This window comes from Tursiops truncatus, chromosome 3 (assembly GCF_011762595.2).
Source record: "Tursiops truncatus isolate mTurTru1 chromosome 3, mTurTru1.mat.Y, whole genome shotgun sequence".
NCBI lineage: Eukaryota > Metazoa > Chordata > Mammalia > Artiodactyla > Delphinidae > Tursiops > Tursiops truncatus.
The window spans coordinates 111,452,450-111,467,418 of NC_047036.1; the positions used below are offsets into that span (position 1 = coordinate 111,452,450).

The 14,969-nt window shown below is 42.2% G+C and overlaps 1 protein-coding gene and 1 long non-coding RNA gene across 3 annotated transcripts in view; one reads left to right on the forward strand and one right to left on the reverse strand.

The window, feature by feature from the left end:
* Positions 1-416: 416 nt before the first annotated feature.
* Positions 417-7,154, reverse strand: CDKN2AIPNL (CDKN2A interacting protein N-terminal like). 2 transcript variants are annotated; one of them, XR_012330854.1, is made up of 4 exons: positions 6,883-7,154; positions 5,467-5,566; positions 1,489-1,712; positions 417-789 (listed from the first exon to the last, which is right to left on the reverse strand). XR_012330854.1 is itself a non-coding variant. In XM_004326502.4 (3 exons), exons 1-3 carry the CDS (start codon positions 7,119-7,121, stop codon positions 778-780), a joined length of 351 nt encoding a protein of 116 aa, XP_004326550.1. In that variant the 5' UTR covers positions 7,122-7,151; the 3' UTR covers positions 417-777. The 2 variants fall into 2 exon arrangements, 1 of the variants encoding a protein (XP_004326550.1); XM_004326502.4 differs by lacking the exon at positions 1,489-1,712 and having other exon boundaries at positions 6,883-7,151.
* Positions 7,155-7,157: 3 nt separating this feature from the next.
* Positions 7,158-14,969, forward strand: part of LOC117311606 (uncharacterized) — a 44,654-nt gene continuing 36,842 nt past the window's right edge. Inside the window, exon 1 of the long non-coding RNA XR_004525875.2 lies at positions 7,158-8,105. This is a non-coding gene — a long non-coding RNA (uncharacterized lncRNA). The remainder of the gene's footprint in view (positions 8,106-14,969) is intronic.

Here is a 14,969-nt window from a genome sequence, read left to right on the forward strand (position 1 = left end):
AACCAGAATTTCAGAGCAAAGCAGCACTGCACTAATAAGCAAGTATTTCTTGAGGGACTTTGTACAAGGCAATTCCTCAAGCCTAGGATACTGAAGCCTCAGGCTCCCTGCAGAAAAGGAGAATATAGGCTTTATTCAGCGGCCTGGAAGGCTTTGTAGAGAACCTACAATCAACTGGCTGCCTGGAACAAGCTGTGGAATCTTGTGTCAATGAGTTTTAAAATAAGGCTTTTTTATAGGCTGCCTCTTCCCATGAGCTGGTAGATACCTGAAGCCTATGATTTGATTTTCACTCAACTCTTTAAAAAAAGATGAAGTGTGTGTGGCAATAGGGTACATGGATGGTGTAAACTTCAGGTAGAAATAAGGGATATGGTTTACCTCAGTCGGCAGGGAAAAAAGACCATAAAGCAGAATCACACATAAAGGTACATTGTTGAAAAATCCAAAGTGTAAAATTCACTACCTGCCATTATTACATCAACATTAAAAAAAAAATAGGCATTTTGACCAACATTCAAAACCTGAAAATAAAAAAGAGGGCATGATTTATAAATACATAAATATCCATGCATACTTTTACAATGATGGCTACTAGAAGAATGAGAACTTTTAAAACGCCAATCTAGACAAGATTCCCTTTCATTCCAATTGCCTCTTTCCTACATGTTGTTAATATCAAGAGTCTTAAGAGAGCTGCTGAGGTCAATGTCATATTCATTCCAGCCTCCTTTCCAAGCCTGTAACTAATGATGAAAATGTGATGAATCTTCTGCCTTAGCTTTGATGCTAGGAAAAAAAGAAAAAGTTAGTAACCATGTAGTCTAACCATGTAGTCTTACATAGAGAAAATTCAGCAAAACACTGACCATACTATCCATTTGGAAGCCAGAGTCTAATTTTTTTGTCTTGTCACTTGTGATCTATAAATGTTCACAATTTAAAGTGATAACAGAAATACTTAAAAAATAACTTTTTCCATGGCATGCTCTGCAGTGAAGGCTTCTAAAAACAGAATCACATAAACACTTATTGTTCTAAATTAAAATCAGTTGAATCCAGATAGTAATTTACACATTTCACATTGAGTCAGGATATTTAGGAGATGTGAAGGTTATAGGTTTCTGGATTTCACACTGTTAGAAACTACAGAAACTGCATGTCTTCTAAAAGTGGTGAACTGAAGCAGATATATTCTTTCTGGGTACTCTCTAGCACCATTGGTAAATTTAAACTTGGCTTTAGACAACTTTTAAGCAGGGTGCAAAGAAATTATTTTGTCTGTCACCTTCTATTTGAATGGATTTCCTTAACATTTAGCAGTGCAAGTGAATCAGTCTGAGACTCTTTTTAGTAAGCAGAGTTTTCAAGGTATGACCTATTTCCTAGCTTAAGCCTGTCACTCCAGTCTTTGAGAAGTGAAGCGAAATTCCTCAGCAAAAGCAAAATATAAGAGGGCTTCCTCTTTTTAGGAGAATGCAGTATCACCTAAAGAAACCATCTTTAGTCCAAAAGGAAAGAGAATCCCCTAAGCCATCTCTCAAATTTCCAATAGGATAGACCAAGGCTATAGCAGAAGAGTTGCCACTGGCTTTGGCTGCTGCAAGTATGGTCTTTGACTCAAGGTGCTGGCAGGTGATTCACTCAGCCTGGGCACCAGGCAACAGACTGGCCTGTGGGGTCAGACAGAGCTTTTCTGGCTTCTTCTATTTCTGTGGATAAAGGGAAAAGAAAGGTAGCTCCATGGAGCATTTATCTTAGGATACAAGACAAAACCTGATTTAACTAATCTGATAAGCTGAAAAAAATTTTTTTAAATACTCACAAATAGTTGCCATCTTATTAGAATCACATCTCTTTCCACCAATGGAGTGGCTGCTCCATTACTTTAGAGCTTGCCAAGACCGTATATAATGCACAAAAAACCTCCTGAAAGGCAGGCACACTTGTGTTTCCAACTTCTTTCACATTTCATATTTAGTCACTTTCCATACTGCCACTTTCCCTCTTGGACAAAAATGTTCTTAGGGGGGACTTCCGTGGTGGCACAGTGGTTAAGAATCCGCCTGCCAATGCAGGGGACCCAGCTTCCAGCCCTGGTCTGGGAAGATCCCACATGCTGCAGAACAACTAAGCCCATGCGCCACAACTACTAAGGCTGCAGTCTAGAGCCCGTGTGCCACAACTACTGAAGCCTGTGCGCCTAGAGCCCGTGCTCTGCAAAACAAGCCGCCGCAATTAGAAGCCCACGCACCACAATGGAGAGTAGCCTCTGCTTGCCGCAACTAGAGAAAGCCTGCGCGCGGCAACGAAGACTCAACGCAGCCAAAAATAAATAAAAATAAATTTATTAAAGAAAATGTTTTTAGGAAAAATGAAGGAATTAAGTGGACAGATTTTTTGAGCCAATAATGATAACTTCTTAGTCAATCACTCCTCTTTCTCCTTAAGACAATGCCTTGGAAATATAAACTCTGACAGTAATAACATCATTCCTGAGTGAGCTGCTGCTCTTTGTTAATTATTGCTCATTAATGGGTAAAGCTGGTTGGTTAATCACAAAGTCTGCTAGTAGGTACCTAGGGACGGCTGTTAGATAACTGAGACTGTTCAATATATTTGTCTGAATCCCCCTTTTTCAAAAAAAAACACACACTGCAAATATCTGACAAATACCACCTGTCAGAGACCAATGCTCATTTCTTTTCTCAGATTCCACATCCCCCTTCCCCTGCCAAAAAAAAGAGAGTTGGACAGACCACAGAGGTGTACTGGCCTTAAAACTGCAGAATAACCATAAAGTATTTTTAAAATCTTACTTTAAAGAACTTATGTCCCTAAGTTATCTTCACTATTCAGTCTCAGGATACCAATAATGCCAGGCGATTCATTTCCACTTGCTAGCTAGCTTCAAAACCCAAGTAAAATAATTTTAGAGCTAAGGATCAAAGAACTATAACTGACCTTTTCAGGTGCATGGCTCAACATCAAAGTTTTTTTGTTTTTGTTTTTTGTTTCTGGCCTGGCAATGTTGCTTAATGTTTGCCAGCCTCTATCTATTACATGCAAAAACCTCAGGCAAGAAGACAAAAAAAAACTGCTGCAAAGCTCCCAGGGCTCTCTTTCCAGTGGGCTCTCAGGGTAGCCTTCAAAAGAGAAGGGACAGCCTTCAACACAACACAATTCTGTCACGGCACAGAGATCAGATGACTTGTTCTCAGGACAGGCTTATCTAAAAGACTCTTACCAACTGGCAAAACTCTACACATCCTCTAAGTATCTCACTTTTCAGGATCAACTTAGCTTCATTTTCAGTGACATCAACAGTCTAAAACTTGGTTACTAAGAAAACATAAGTCTTATTTGAAGGAAGTTCAAACATATATAATCAACAAGCGCTATAGAAATACAGGCTCCCTGTAGGCTTCTTCCAGGTAGCCAGGTGCCAATCATTAATTAGTCTGATGGCAGAACTGGTTTCAGGAATGCCAAAGTTCATTTCTGAGGACTCTTCTCTGGAGACTGACACTGTGCAATTAAAGTGTCAAAAATGAACATCCCAGGACAGGGCTCCCTATATTTCTGAGGTTCAAGACCCCTTTACAATGTTTATAACAGTTTAGAAACTCAACACACATACATATGCTTCTTCACACTAGCCTATGGATAATGTTAGGGACATGCATATTAATTACAAAACCTCCTTAGTCTCTTCTGGAGTCTGAAGCCCAAATATCGTGAAGTGTTCTGACCTCTAATATCCCAGTATGACTGGAAAGAGACAGAGAAGTATAACAAAATTTATGTGAAAATGGATCTTACGGAGAGCAGAATACCTCTTAAGACCAAAAGGCCAAGGAAAGAATCGGCCATGAGCAGTCAGGAAGTAAAGGCTCATCCTATTCCCTGCCTGCCCTGACGAATGGGGGGCAATCAGGTGGCTGGAAATTATCTAGACGCCCCATGCCTGGGCCCCAGGAACCTCACCGCTAGGATACTGAAGGACTTCCTAGAGGTTTTTTAAAAATATTATATAAGAGAATCCAAAAAGTCACAAACTCCCAATTCACAACGGCTCCCAGGCTACAAACAACAGCCTTGTTAACAGATTTTAAAAACAAAATAGGCCCTTGAACACAACCTGAACTTTTGATTCCAGGTTCAATTAAAAAACAATACTTTTTTAAAGAAAAATATCTGAAATCATGCGGGGTGTGCTGTTTGGGGCTGAAGTACTTTCTGGGCAGCTGAGGATTTGATTAGCTCCTGACACTCACACTAAAGGGAACCTTTTTTTTTTTTATTTTTTTTTTTTACGGTACGCGGGCCTCTCACTGTTGTGGTCTCTCCCATTGCGGAGCACAGGCTCTGGACGCGCAGGCTCAGCGGCCATGGCTCGCGGGCCCAGCCGCTCCGCGGCATGTGGGATCCTCCCGGACCGGGGCACGAACCCGTGTCCCCTGCATCGGCAGGCGGACTCTCAACCACTGCGCCACCAGGGAAGCCCTAAAGGGAACCTTTTTATATGCCCAGCTTCCCAAAAAAAAAAAGAACCAACTAGGGTGAAGCAAGGGCTTACCTATGTTTCTGACAATAGAACTATAAGAGAGGCCAGCAGTCTTTACTCTTTTGCTTTGGTCAATTTTGTAAGCATTTTCTGAGCATCTTCTCTGGATTATGCCTATACTAGGTTTTGGAATTAGAAGGACTAATATCTTAAGCACCATCTCTTCCCTCAAGAAGCTTACAATCTGCTCTTAAAAAGGTCTGGGTAAAGTGCTAAAGAAATAAACTATGGGAGATGAGGAAGCAATTAATTTTGTTGCCTGAGGAGACCAGGGCAAATGAGAAAAACCATATCTTGGGAGATTGTGAAAAGCAGTTGGGACGCCCAGCCCCATCCTCTGAGCTTCCTTCTGCCACACTCTCCATGGCCCCAGCCAAAGGACCCAGATTCAAGGCTTGACAGGCAGCAGCTCACCATGTAAAAAACCCACAGCCTAAGATCAGAACAAGCCTGGCAGAATAGGGAAAAGCTATGACGATATTACTCCATCTACATTTCCATCAGCAAGTCAGAGGGTCCAAACAGGTCTGGTGGGGTCCTCAACGACTGGGGTAAGGTTGAGTTAATGTTACCAACAAGATTTTTTAATAAGTGGGAAACTGTAGCACTCTAACCAACATTTTCTTAAAATTCAAGCAAAAAGCTCAAAACAGAATTTTCCTAAAGGAACTGAAGAGGTTGAGTTTATGTGTTACTCTACCAACAATGCATAATTTATCTACTGAGTTGTTCTCTAGTTATGAAAAGGCTTATACCAATTACAGAGAAATAAAATGAAAGGGCTTAGATTGGGGTAGTAAACAAGAGCATTCAGAAAACAATATACTCTAATACATCATCATAAAGGCAGGGGCCGTTAGCTCTATACCATTTCAAATGCACTTGGAAATCCTGTTTACCTTTTTCATTAATTCACTTCTGTTAGTAAATTGTGGCAGGTCTTCCACTTCAATCCCATCAGCCATTTCCATCACCTTGTCTAAAAGGTCTTTGTTGTAACTGCACGATAAAAAGTAGTAAGATAAAAACCGTGGAAGAATTATTGTCACTGTGGGCTAAAAAGAAATTGCAGGTAGATGGACTATAAACTCAACTCTCAGAGGAACGATTTGATACTACTGGGGAAACTGATAGATGTTCAGCATCAAGTCAGAAAATAGTTCTTGCGCATGTGGATACAGAAGCAGCACTAGGGATGCCAATGGAGCAGGTGTTTTAAGATTTACAAAACAAACAAGACTTACAAAAATAGAGGCAGTGTACCTCTGGCAGTATATACTCACGGATATGATATGAGGGCCAAAATTCTTTTTTATTTTTTTGAACATGTGGAGTATTGGTCTAACGGAATAACACTATTTGTTCATTTGTCCAATTTTCTGACATTTGCCTAATCTTGGATCCTGTTAACCAGAATTTACTAGAGGAACCTGGAAGTCAGAGAAAAGGGAGGGATACAGCAGGCACTGCTTCCCCATATCCAGTTCTAATAACTCCCCAAATCTGAAAACACCACCAAGCAGCTTAGGGCTGGAGGGACCATGTGACCAGACAGCCATAAGGAGCACAGAAACCAGGACTAAGCCAAGTCATCTCGTTATCCTAACACAATTTCAGGAAATGCTAAATAAAAGGATGTGGGAGCCTCAAGATTTGCCACCTGCTTCATGGAGTGGCAGAGGGAGCGCCACTTCAAAAAGTCCCTTGAAGGCATTTGTTATTTTGATAAAAGGAAAGGCAGAGAGGCAAAGACTGCTTCTTGCTACAGGGTCCAGCAGACTAGGACACGGGGAGAAAAAGACAAGGGCCGCAGACTACATCCTGCCATAAATGGTAAAATCCACCAATCCTGCTAGATGCTGCATGACCCTAGGTATGTCTCTTTCCCTCTCTCAGCTTCGAAGATGTAAACTGGAGGTCTGAGTTTCTGTCCCTGCACGTTTGCCATGTAGAAGAAAGGAGCTAATGAGCTTAAAATGCCCTCTGCAAAGGTGACAGTTTGAAGTAATAATAATAATATAAATAACAATGGCAAATCGAACGCCTAGCATGTATAGAGCTCTTGAGAGATGACAGCCTGTGCTAAGTGCTTTTCACCCTTTAAGACTGTAGTCATCACAACTAATTTTCCAGATGAGGAAACTAAAGCTCGGAGAGATTAAGTATCTTTCCAAAGGATTGGCTAGGATGGAAACCTGCCTTAGGCCTTTCTAGTACAGTTGGAGTTTGGGGGCAGGGTCAGCCTTGGGCAGGGGTCAGCCCTGGGGGAGGGCTGCGGATCGGGACAGGGTCAGCCAGCCGCCAGGGGTCCGCACCTGCAGCCCAGGAAGAGGTGATTGGCCCAGACCATGGAGAGGGACAGCAGCTGGTCCAGGCGGCCGCCGCCGTCTGGCGGGTCGCGGTAATCAGGCAGGTGGCGCAGGATGAATTCCATGCGGGCCTTCCATTGCTTCTCGCTCTCCGAGTAGGAGCGGAACTGCTCAGCGAAGTCGGTCGCCTGCCGCACACCAGAAACCAGCTCCTCCACAGCTGCAGCCGCCTCACCACCCACCATGGCGCCCTCCGCCGCTGAGGGCCGGACCCGCCCACCGCCTTCCGTACACGCACTGCGCCACCTCCCCGCAGCTAGAGGGGCCGCAGCTGCGAGCGACTGCTCAAGAAGACTGGTCTGGAGCGCCCTCGGCGGGCGCGGCGGCCTCACCCGGCCCGGCCCCTCAGACTTCTGCAGCTGCGGCGGCCCCCGGAGTGGGTCTACCCCGGGGCCGCAGGGGCAGTTCTCGGCCCACCCCGCGGGGAACCAGTAGGGAAACCGAGGCCCTCCCAAGCACGGAGTAAGGGCGGCCCTCTCCAATTCGGCAGCCGGATGCCAGCCAGGACTGTACTGTGTCCTTGCCCTGGGAATTCCCCGGGCACCCGGCCCGCAGACCGATGCCCCCAGTTCTGAGGACGTATAGGTGTAGCTGCTCTGGATCTACTTTTATCGATTCCCAGAGGTCTCGACACTCCACCCAGGTTGCGGCCCGCCTTCCTGGAGCCAGTAATCCATCCAACTGAATACCTGCCAGACCCTTTGCTACGTGCTGGAGATGCAGTGAGAGCAAATTCAGAGCGCTGCTCTAATGAACTTTACAGTCGTGAATACTTAATTGCTCAAGGGTAACTTTTCAAAGTTGACAACTTTTAATAAAGGCCCTGAGTGCTAGGACCATGAATAAGCAAGAGACCTGATCCAGACTTGGAGGTCAGGGAAATGATGCTGGAGAGCAGAGAGATGAACAAGAGTTAATTACGTGAAAAAGAGTAGGGCACTGCAAGAGAGCCTGGCCTGGTGAGAGAACTGCAAGATCTGTATGACAGATCCTAAAGTGGGGGACAGTGGAGGAGATGAGGCTGCAAAGATCACCAAGAACAGTAGGTCATGGAAGGAGTTGTGGTCTGGACCCTAAAAGGAATGGGGAGCCACTGAAGGATTTTAACCAGGTGTATCCAAAAGATGTTGGGAGGAGCCAAACTGGATGTGTCAAGAGGAGATGAGCAGGTGAGTTGGCCTAACAATGCTGTCTGTCCTAGGGTCAGGGAGACCCATCGACAAACAGAAGAGCTTCCTCATAAGAGGTGCATTTCCCATCCCGTTCAAGTACAATAACTGGGAAACCACTTGAGCCTCCATCAACCTTGGGAAATTATTGACCTAATAGGCTTCCCCATCATCCCCCATCAAATGTGGGACAAAGTACAGAGCTGAGCCTAGAATCCAGGATCCAGGATTCCAGTGTAGGTCCTATATTGTGAATGAGGCCGAGGGGCAGAGCCACCTATGTGTTGTCTGCTGCTTCTGCAGCTTCTGATGAGACATCAGGGCCTCCAACAGGCAGAAACCCCATATAGAATGGAAATATCAGGCAGTCTTATGAGTGGACTGTGCCTGTAGAACCAGCAACAGGCTCAGTGACATCCCAGTGTGGTTAAAAATAGGGAGGCACACTACTCTCACCCTGGTGAACAGGAAGAATGTGAACAAAGACAAACTCAGCTACTCTACATCAGCCAGGAAGAGGTGCCCAGAGCTGGGGCTCCCAAAACTGAGTGCAGATTATATCTCCTGAGAGCCTTGTTAAAATAGCAGATTCCCAGGGAGTTTCCTGGTGGTCTAATGGTTAGGATTCGGCGCTTTCACTGCTGTGGCCCAGGTTCAGTCCCTGGTTGGGGAACTGAGATTCCACAAGCTGCATTATGTGGCAAAAAAAAAAAAAAAAATAGTGGACTCCCAGGCCCATCAGTGGATGTTGAGTCTAGGCTCCAGGTAATTGAGTCCATCTGCAGCTGGCCAAACTTTGAAAAATGTTGATGAGCGTTCTTGGAACCAAATTGTGGGTCACCTGATTGTATGGTGGAGAGGTTGACCCAGAAATAGGAACCTGGGCTTTGTGACCAACAGCTGCAGCTACACAGCTAACTCCGCCCCCCAGGGTGTGAAAAAGCTAAGAGGTCATCCAGCAACTGGCTCATTTAGCATCATCTTTGACAATGATGAGACATATGAATATGTGTACCTACACACAAACATATTCAGACATGCATGCAGGTTATAACAACTCAAAAGTACACAAATAGGTATTCTTTTTTTATAATATGATCTTGTTAACATTATACTTTCAAAACGTAAAGTAGCCTAAAATGATTAGATAATATTAACATTTTACCAGCCCCTGCGGCAAGTCCAATTACTGCCCAGTTTATTGTTTCTAACTCATTTCTGTGATTCAGGTTTTCTTAAAGTTACTTACTTATATAGACAAGGATCAGTTTTCCTACTTCATCTTCATTTTAAAACATCATTATTGATATATAACTCACATACTATAAAATCCACCAATTTAAAATACTCAATGGTTCTAGTATATTCACAGATTTGTGCAGCCATCAACACGAATATAGAACATTTTCATTACCCCAAAAAGAAACTCCATACCCATTAGCAATTGCTCCCCACTCCCTCAAGCCCCTGGCAACAACTAATGAACTTTTTATCTCTATGGATTTCCTATGCTGGACGTTTAACGTAATGGTTTCTTGTGACTAGCTCTTTCACTTACAGAATGTTTTCAAGATTCATCCATGTTGTAGCATGTGTCAGTACTTCATTCCTTTTTTATGGCTGAGTAACCTTCCATTGTATGAATATACCTCATTTTGTTTATCTTTTCATCAGTTGCTAGACATTTGGGTTTTTTCTATATCTTGGCTATTATGAATAATGCTGCTGTGAACATTCATGTACAAGTTTTTACGTGGACATATATTTTCAATTTTCTTGGTATATAGTGGATTGCTAGGTCTATGTTTAGCTTTTTGAGGAACTAACAGATTGTTTTCCACAGTGTCTGCACCATTCTACATTCCCACCAGCAATGTATGAGGGTTCCGATTTTTCTACATCCTTGTCAACTCTTATTATTTTCCCTTTTTTTGTTTATAGCCATCTTAGTGGGTACAAGGCTGTATCACATTGTGGTTTTGTTTTGTATGATGTTGAGCATCTTTCATGTGTTTATTGGCCATTTGTATATCTTCTTTGTAGATATGTCTATTGAGATCCCTTGCCCCTGTTTTTTTTTTAATATATTGGAGTATAATTGTTTCACAATGTTGTGTTAGTTTCTGCTGTACAACAAAGTGAATCAGCTATATGTATACATATATCCCCATATCCCCTCCCTCTTGAGCCTCCCTCCCACCCTCCCTATCCCACCCCTCGAGGTGGACACAAAGCATCAAGCTGATCTCCCTGTGCTATGTGGCTGCTTCCCACTAGCCATCCATTTTACATTTGGTAGTGTATATATGTCAGTGCTACTCTCTCACTTCATCGCAGCTTCCCCTTCCCCTCTGTGTCCTCAAGTCCGTTCTCTACATCTGCGTCTTTATACCTGCCCTGCCGCTAGGTTCATCAGTACCGTTTTTTTAAGATTCCATATATATGTGTTAGCATATGGTATTTGTTTTTCTCTTTCTGACTTACTTCACTCTGTATGACAGACTCTAGGTCCATCCACCTCATTACAAATAACTCAATTTCGTTCCTTTTTATGGCTGAATATATATATTCAGCCATAAAATATATATATTGTATATATATATTGTATATATGTGCCACATCTTCTTTATCCATTCATCTGTCGATGGACATTTGGGTTGCTTCCATGTCCTGGCTATTGTAAATAGTGCTGCAATGAACATTGTGCTACATGACTCTTTTTGAATTATGGTTTTCTCAGGGTATATGCCCAGTAGTGGGGTTGCTGGGTCATATGGTAGTTCTATTTTTAGTTTTTTAAGGAACTCTTCTCCATAGTGGCTGTATCAATTTACATTCCCACCAACAGTGCAGGAATGTTCCCTTGCCCTTTTTTTAAAAAAAAAAAAATAGACTTTATTTTTTAGAGCAGTTTTTGGTTTACAACAAAATTGAATGGAAAGTACAGAGAGTTTCCATATATCCCATCCTCCCCTGACCCCCACCACACACGGCCTCCTGCACTACCAACTGCTCTCACCAGAGACACATCTGTTACGTTGACACATCATTCTCATCGAAGTCCGCAGTTTATGTTAGAGTTCACACTTGGTGTTGTACATTCTGTGGGTTTTGACAAATGCATAATGACATGTATCCATCATCATACTAACATTCGGAATAGTTTTACTGCCCTAAAAATCCTATCAGTGTTTTCTGAAGAGCAAAAGTTTTTAATTTTGATGAAATCAAATTTATTATTTTTTTTATGAGCCATGCTTTTTTGTCCTATCTAAGAAATCTTTGTCCTATCTAAGGACAAATCTTTGTCCTATCTAAGAAATCTTTGTCTAACTCAGTGACCTAAAAATTTCTGTTTTCTTCTGGAAGTTTTATAGTTTTATGTTATAGGTCTGTGATTATACTTTTAGGTCTGTGATTCATTTCAAGTTAATTTTTGTATATGATGCAAGGTATGAGTTGTCAAGAGCAACAAAGAATATAAGATTTTATCCCACTTACAAGCTAATAGGTTACGCTTCCACAGTTTCAATGGGTGCTGGCAAAATACTTAAGACTCTTAAAACAGAGACAAAGAACTTTGTGACTCAGAGCACAGCAAACATGAGTTTCATGTTTGTATTGGTTCCCCTTGTCCCGTAAGTCCCACAGGGGCTATGCCAAAGGGCCCAGGTAGATAAGGTACAAACAGGTACACACAGTGGGTTTGTATGACCACCGAGGAACCCCAAGTTTAAGGAACATCAATCTTTTTTTTTTTAATTTATTTGGCTACGCCGGGTCTTAGTTGTGGCTTACAGGATCTTCAGTTGCGACATGTGGGATCTAGTTCCCTGACCAAGGATCGAACCCGGGCCCCCTGCATTGGGAGCATGGGGTCTTAGCCACTGGACCACCAGGGAAGTCCCAGGGAACATCAGTCTTTTATAAAGGACTGTAAGCAAACCTGCTCAACCTTTGCCCCAGAGCAATACATTATCTTTTTTATGTGGATGGTAAACAAATTTACCCTTTGCTCTGAAGGTAGACACTATCCCTAGGCTGCTTCATGGACAAAACATCCTTGAAAAGACAGTCTGGAACAAAAGGGCAGTTAGTGTCTAACTCTTAAGATGTGCAGATACGTGAGAAATCCATGGAAAATTATTTCCCAGCATAGGTTGAGATTTTTTTTTTTCTGCATATGGTTGTCTAACTGGTCCAGTACAATTTGTTGAAAAGATTATCTTTTTTCCATTCAATTACTTTGATACCTTTGTCAAGAATTAATTGACCATATATGTGTGAATCTATTTATGGACTCTCTATTCTGCTTCATTGATCTATGTGTCTTTGTACCAATACCATAGTGTCTTGATTACTGTAGCTCAAGAGTTAGCAAGCTTCTTCTGTTAAGGGTGGGCTACATATAATTCCTGTTGTATACTTTTTTTTTTTTGAATTGTAGAATTTTATTTATTTTTTTATACAGCAGGTTCTTATTAGTTATCCATTTTATACATATTAGTGTGTATACTTTCCTTGCTTCTTTTTTCAGCCATTTAAAAACATAAAAAGCATTGTAGCTTATGGGCCTTACAAAAATAGGCTGCAGGCTAATTTGGCCCATGCTGTAGCTTTATAGTCTTTCTTTTTTTAAAAAATATTTATTTATTTATTATTTATTTGGTTGCACCAGGTCTTAGTTGCGGCACGCGGGCTCCTTAGTTGTGGTATGTGAACTCTCATTTGCGGCATGCATGTTGAACCCGGGCACCCTGCATTGGGAGTGCAGAGTCTTATCCACTGCACCACCAGGGAAGTCCCTATACAGTCTTAAGATCAGGTCGTTTAAGGACTTCCCTTAAAGAATCCTCCTGCCAATGCAGGGGGACATGGGTTCAATCCCTGGTCCAGGAAGATCCCACATGCCACAGAGCAACTAAGGCCCATGCACCACAACTACTGAGCCTGTGCTCTAGAGCCCGCGAGCCACAACTACTGAGCCTGCATGCCACAACTACTGAAGCTTGGGCACCTAGAGCCCATGCTCCGCAACAAGAGAAGCCACCACAATGAGAAGACTGTACACTTCAACGAAGAATAGCCCCTGCTCACCACAACTAGAGAAAGCCCACATGCAGCAATGAAGACCCAACACAGCCAAAAATAAATGAATAAATAAATAAGTTTATAAAAAAAAAAAAGATCAGATCATTTGAGTTCTCCAGCTGTGTTCTTACACAAAATTGTTTTGGCTATTTTAATTTATTGCTTTTCAATACAAATTTTAGCATTAGTTTTTCAATTTTTAGAAAAACAAAAGCTGCTAGGATTTTAACTGGGATTGTATTGAATCTATAGATCAACTGGGGGAGAATTAGCATCTTAACAATATTGAATCTTCCAATTCATAAACATGGTATATCTCCATGTATTTAGGTCTTATTGTTATGGTATATTTTAAAATCCGATGAAATATTAGATTTAAAACACATTTGCCACTTTATTTGTTCTTCCTTCATTCTCTACTTCTTACTTTCCATCTGTTTCATTTTTCTTCTACCTGAAAAATTTGTTAACATTTCCTTTAGTACAGGTCTGTTAGTGGCAAGCTCACTTTTTGTCAAACTTAAAATGACTTTATTTTGCCTTCTGTATTAGTTGTATGACTGCATAACAAACTACCCCAAAGCTTAGTGTCTTAAAACAGTAACCATTTATTATCTCACAGTTTCTCCTTTTAAAAAAAAAAAAAAATTATTTATTTAGCTGCTCCAGGTCTTAGTTGTGGCATGCAGGATCTTTAGTTGTGGCATGCAGACTCTATAGTTGCAGCAAGCACAATCTAGTTCCCTGACCAGGGATCAAACCCAGGACCCCTATATTGGGAGTGCAGAGTCTTGCCCACTGGACCACCAGGAAAGTCCCTCACAGTTTCTGTGAATTAGGAATTCAGGTATGGCTTAGCTGGGTGGTTCTGGTTCAGGGTCTCTGCTGAGGTTTCAGTACATTTGCTGGTGAGTACTTTAGTTATGTGAAGGCTTGTTTAGGGCCACAGGAGCCACCTCCAAGATGGCTCAATTACATGGTTGTTTGTCTCAGTTCTCAGTTTCTTACTAGATGGACCTCTCCTCAGGGCTGCTTGAGTGTCCTCACATGGCAGAAGTCTTCCTTCAGAGTAAGTGAACGAAGAAAGAGTAAGGCAGAGCCACATTATCTTGTATGACATGGACTCATCGGTAACATACCATCACTCTAACTTATTCTGTTCATTAGAAGTAAATCACTAACTCCAGGGACTTCCCTGGTGGTCTGGTGGTTAAGACTTCACCTTCCAATGGAGGGGTGCGGGTTCAATCCCTGGTCAGAGAACTAAGATCCCATATGCCTCATGGCCAAAAGACCAAAACATAAAACAGAAGCAATATTGTAATAAATTTAATAAAGACTTTAAAAATGGTCCACATCAAAAAAATCTTTAAAAAAAAAAAAAAAGAAGTAAATCACTGAGTCCAGTACACATTTGAGGGCAAGGTGTTTTAGGCTCCACCTTTTAAATAGAGTGTCAAAGAACTTGTGAATGGATTTTATAAATTTATTTATTTATTTTATTTTTGGCTGCATTGGTTCTTCATTGCTGCACGCGGGCTCTCTCCAGTTGCGGCGAGTGGGGGCTACTCTTCGTTGTGGTGCACAGGCTTCTTGCTGCAGTGGCTTCTCTTGCTGCAGAGCATGGGTTCTAGGCAAGCGGGCTTCAGTAGTTGTGGCACACAGGCTCAGTAGCTGTGGCTCACGGGCTCTAGAGCACAGGCTCAGTAGATGTGGTGCCCGGGCTTAGTTGCTCCGTGGCATGTGGGATCTTCCTGGACCAGGACTCGAACC

Bases quoted from the DNA above. Each gene is read 5' to 3' on its own strand.
- CDKN2AIPNL (XM_004326502.4), bottom strand. From the start codon at position 7,121: ATGGTGGGTGGTGAGGCGGCTGCAGCTGTGGAGGAGCTGGTTTCTGGT. The intron at 5,567-6,882 runs GTGCGGACCCCT...TTTATCGTGCAG, and splicing joins CACCTCTTCCTGGGCTGCAG to TTACAACAAAGACCTTTTAG.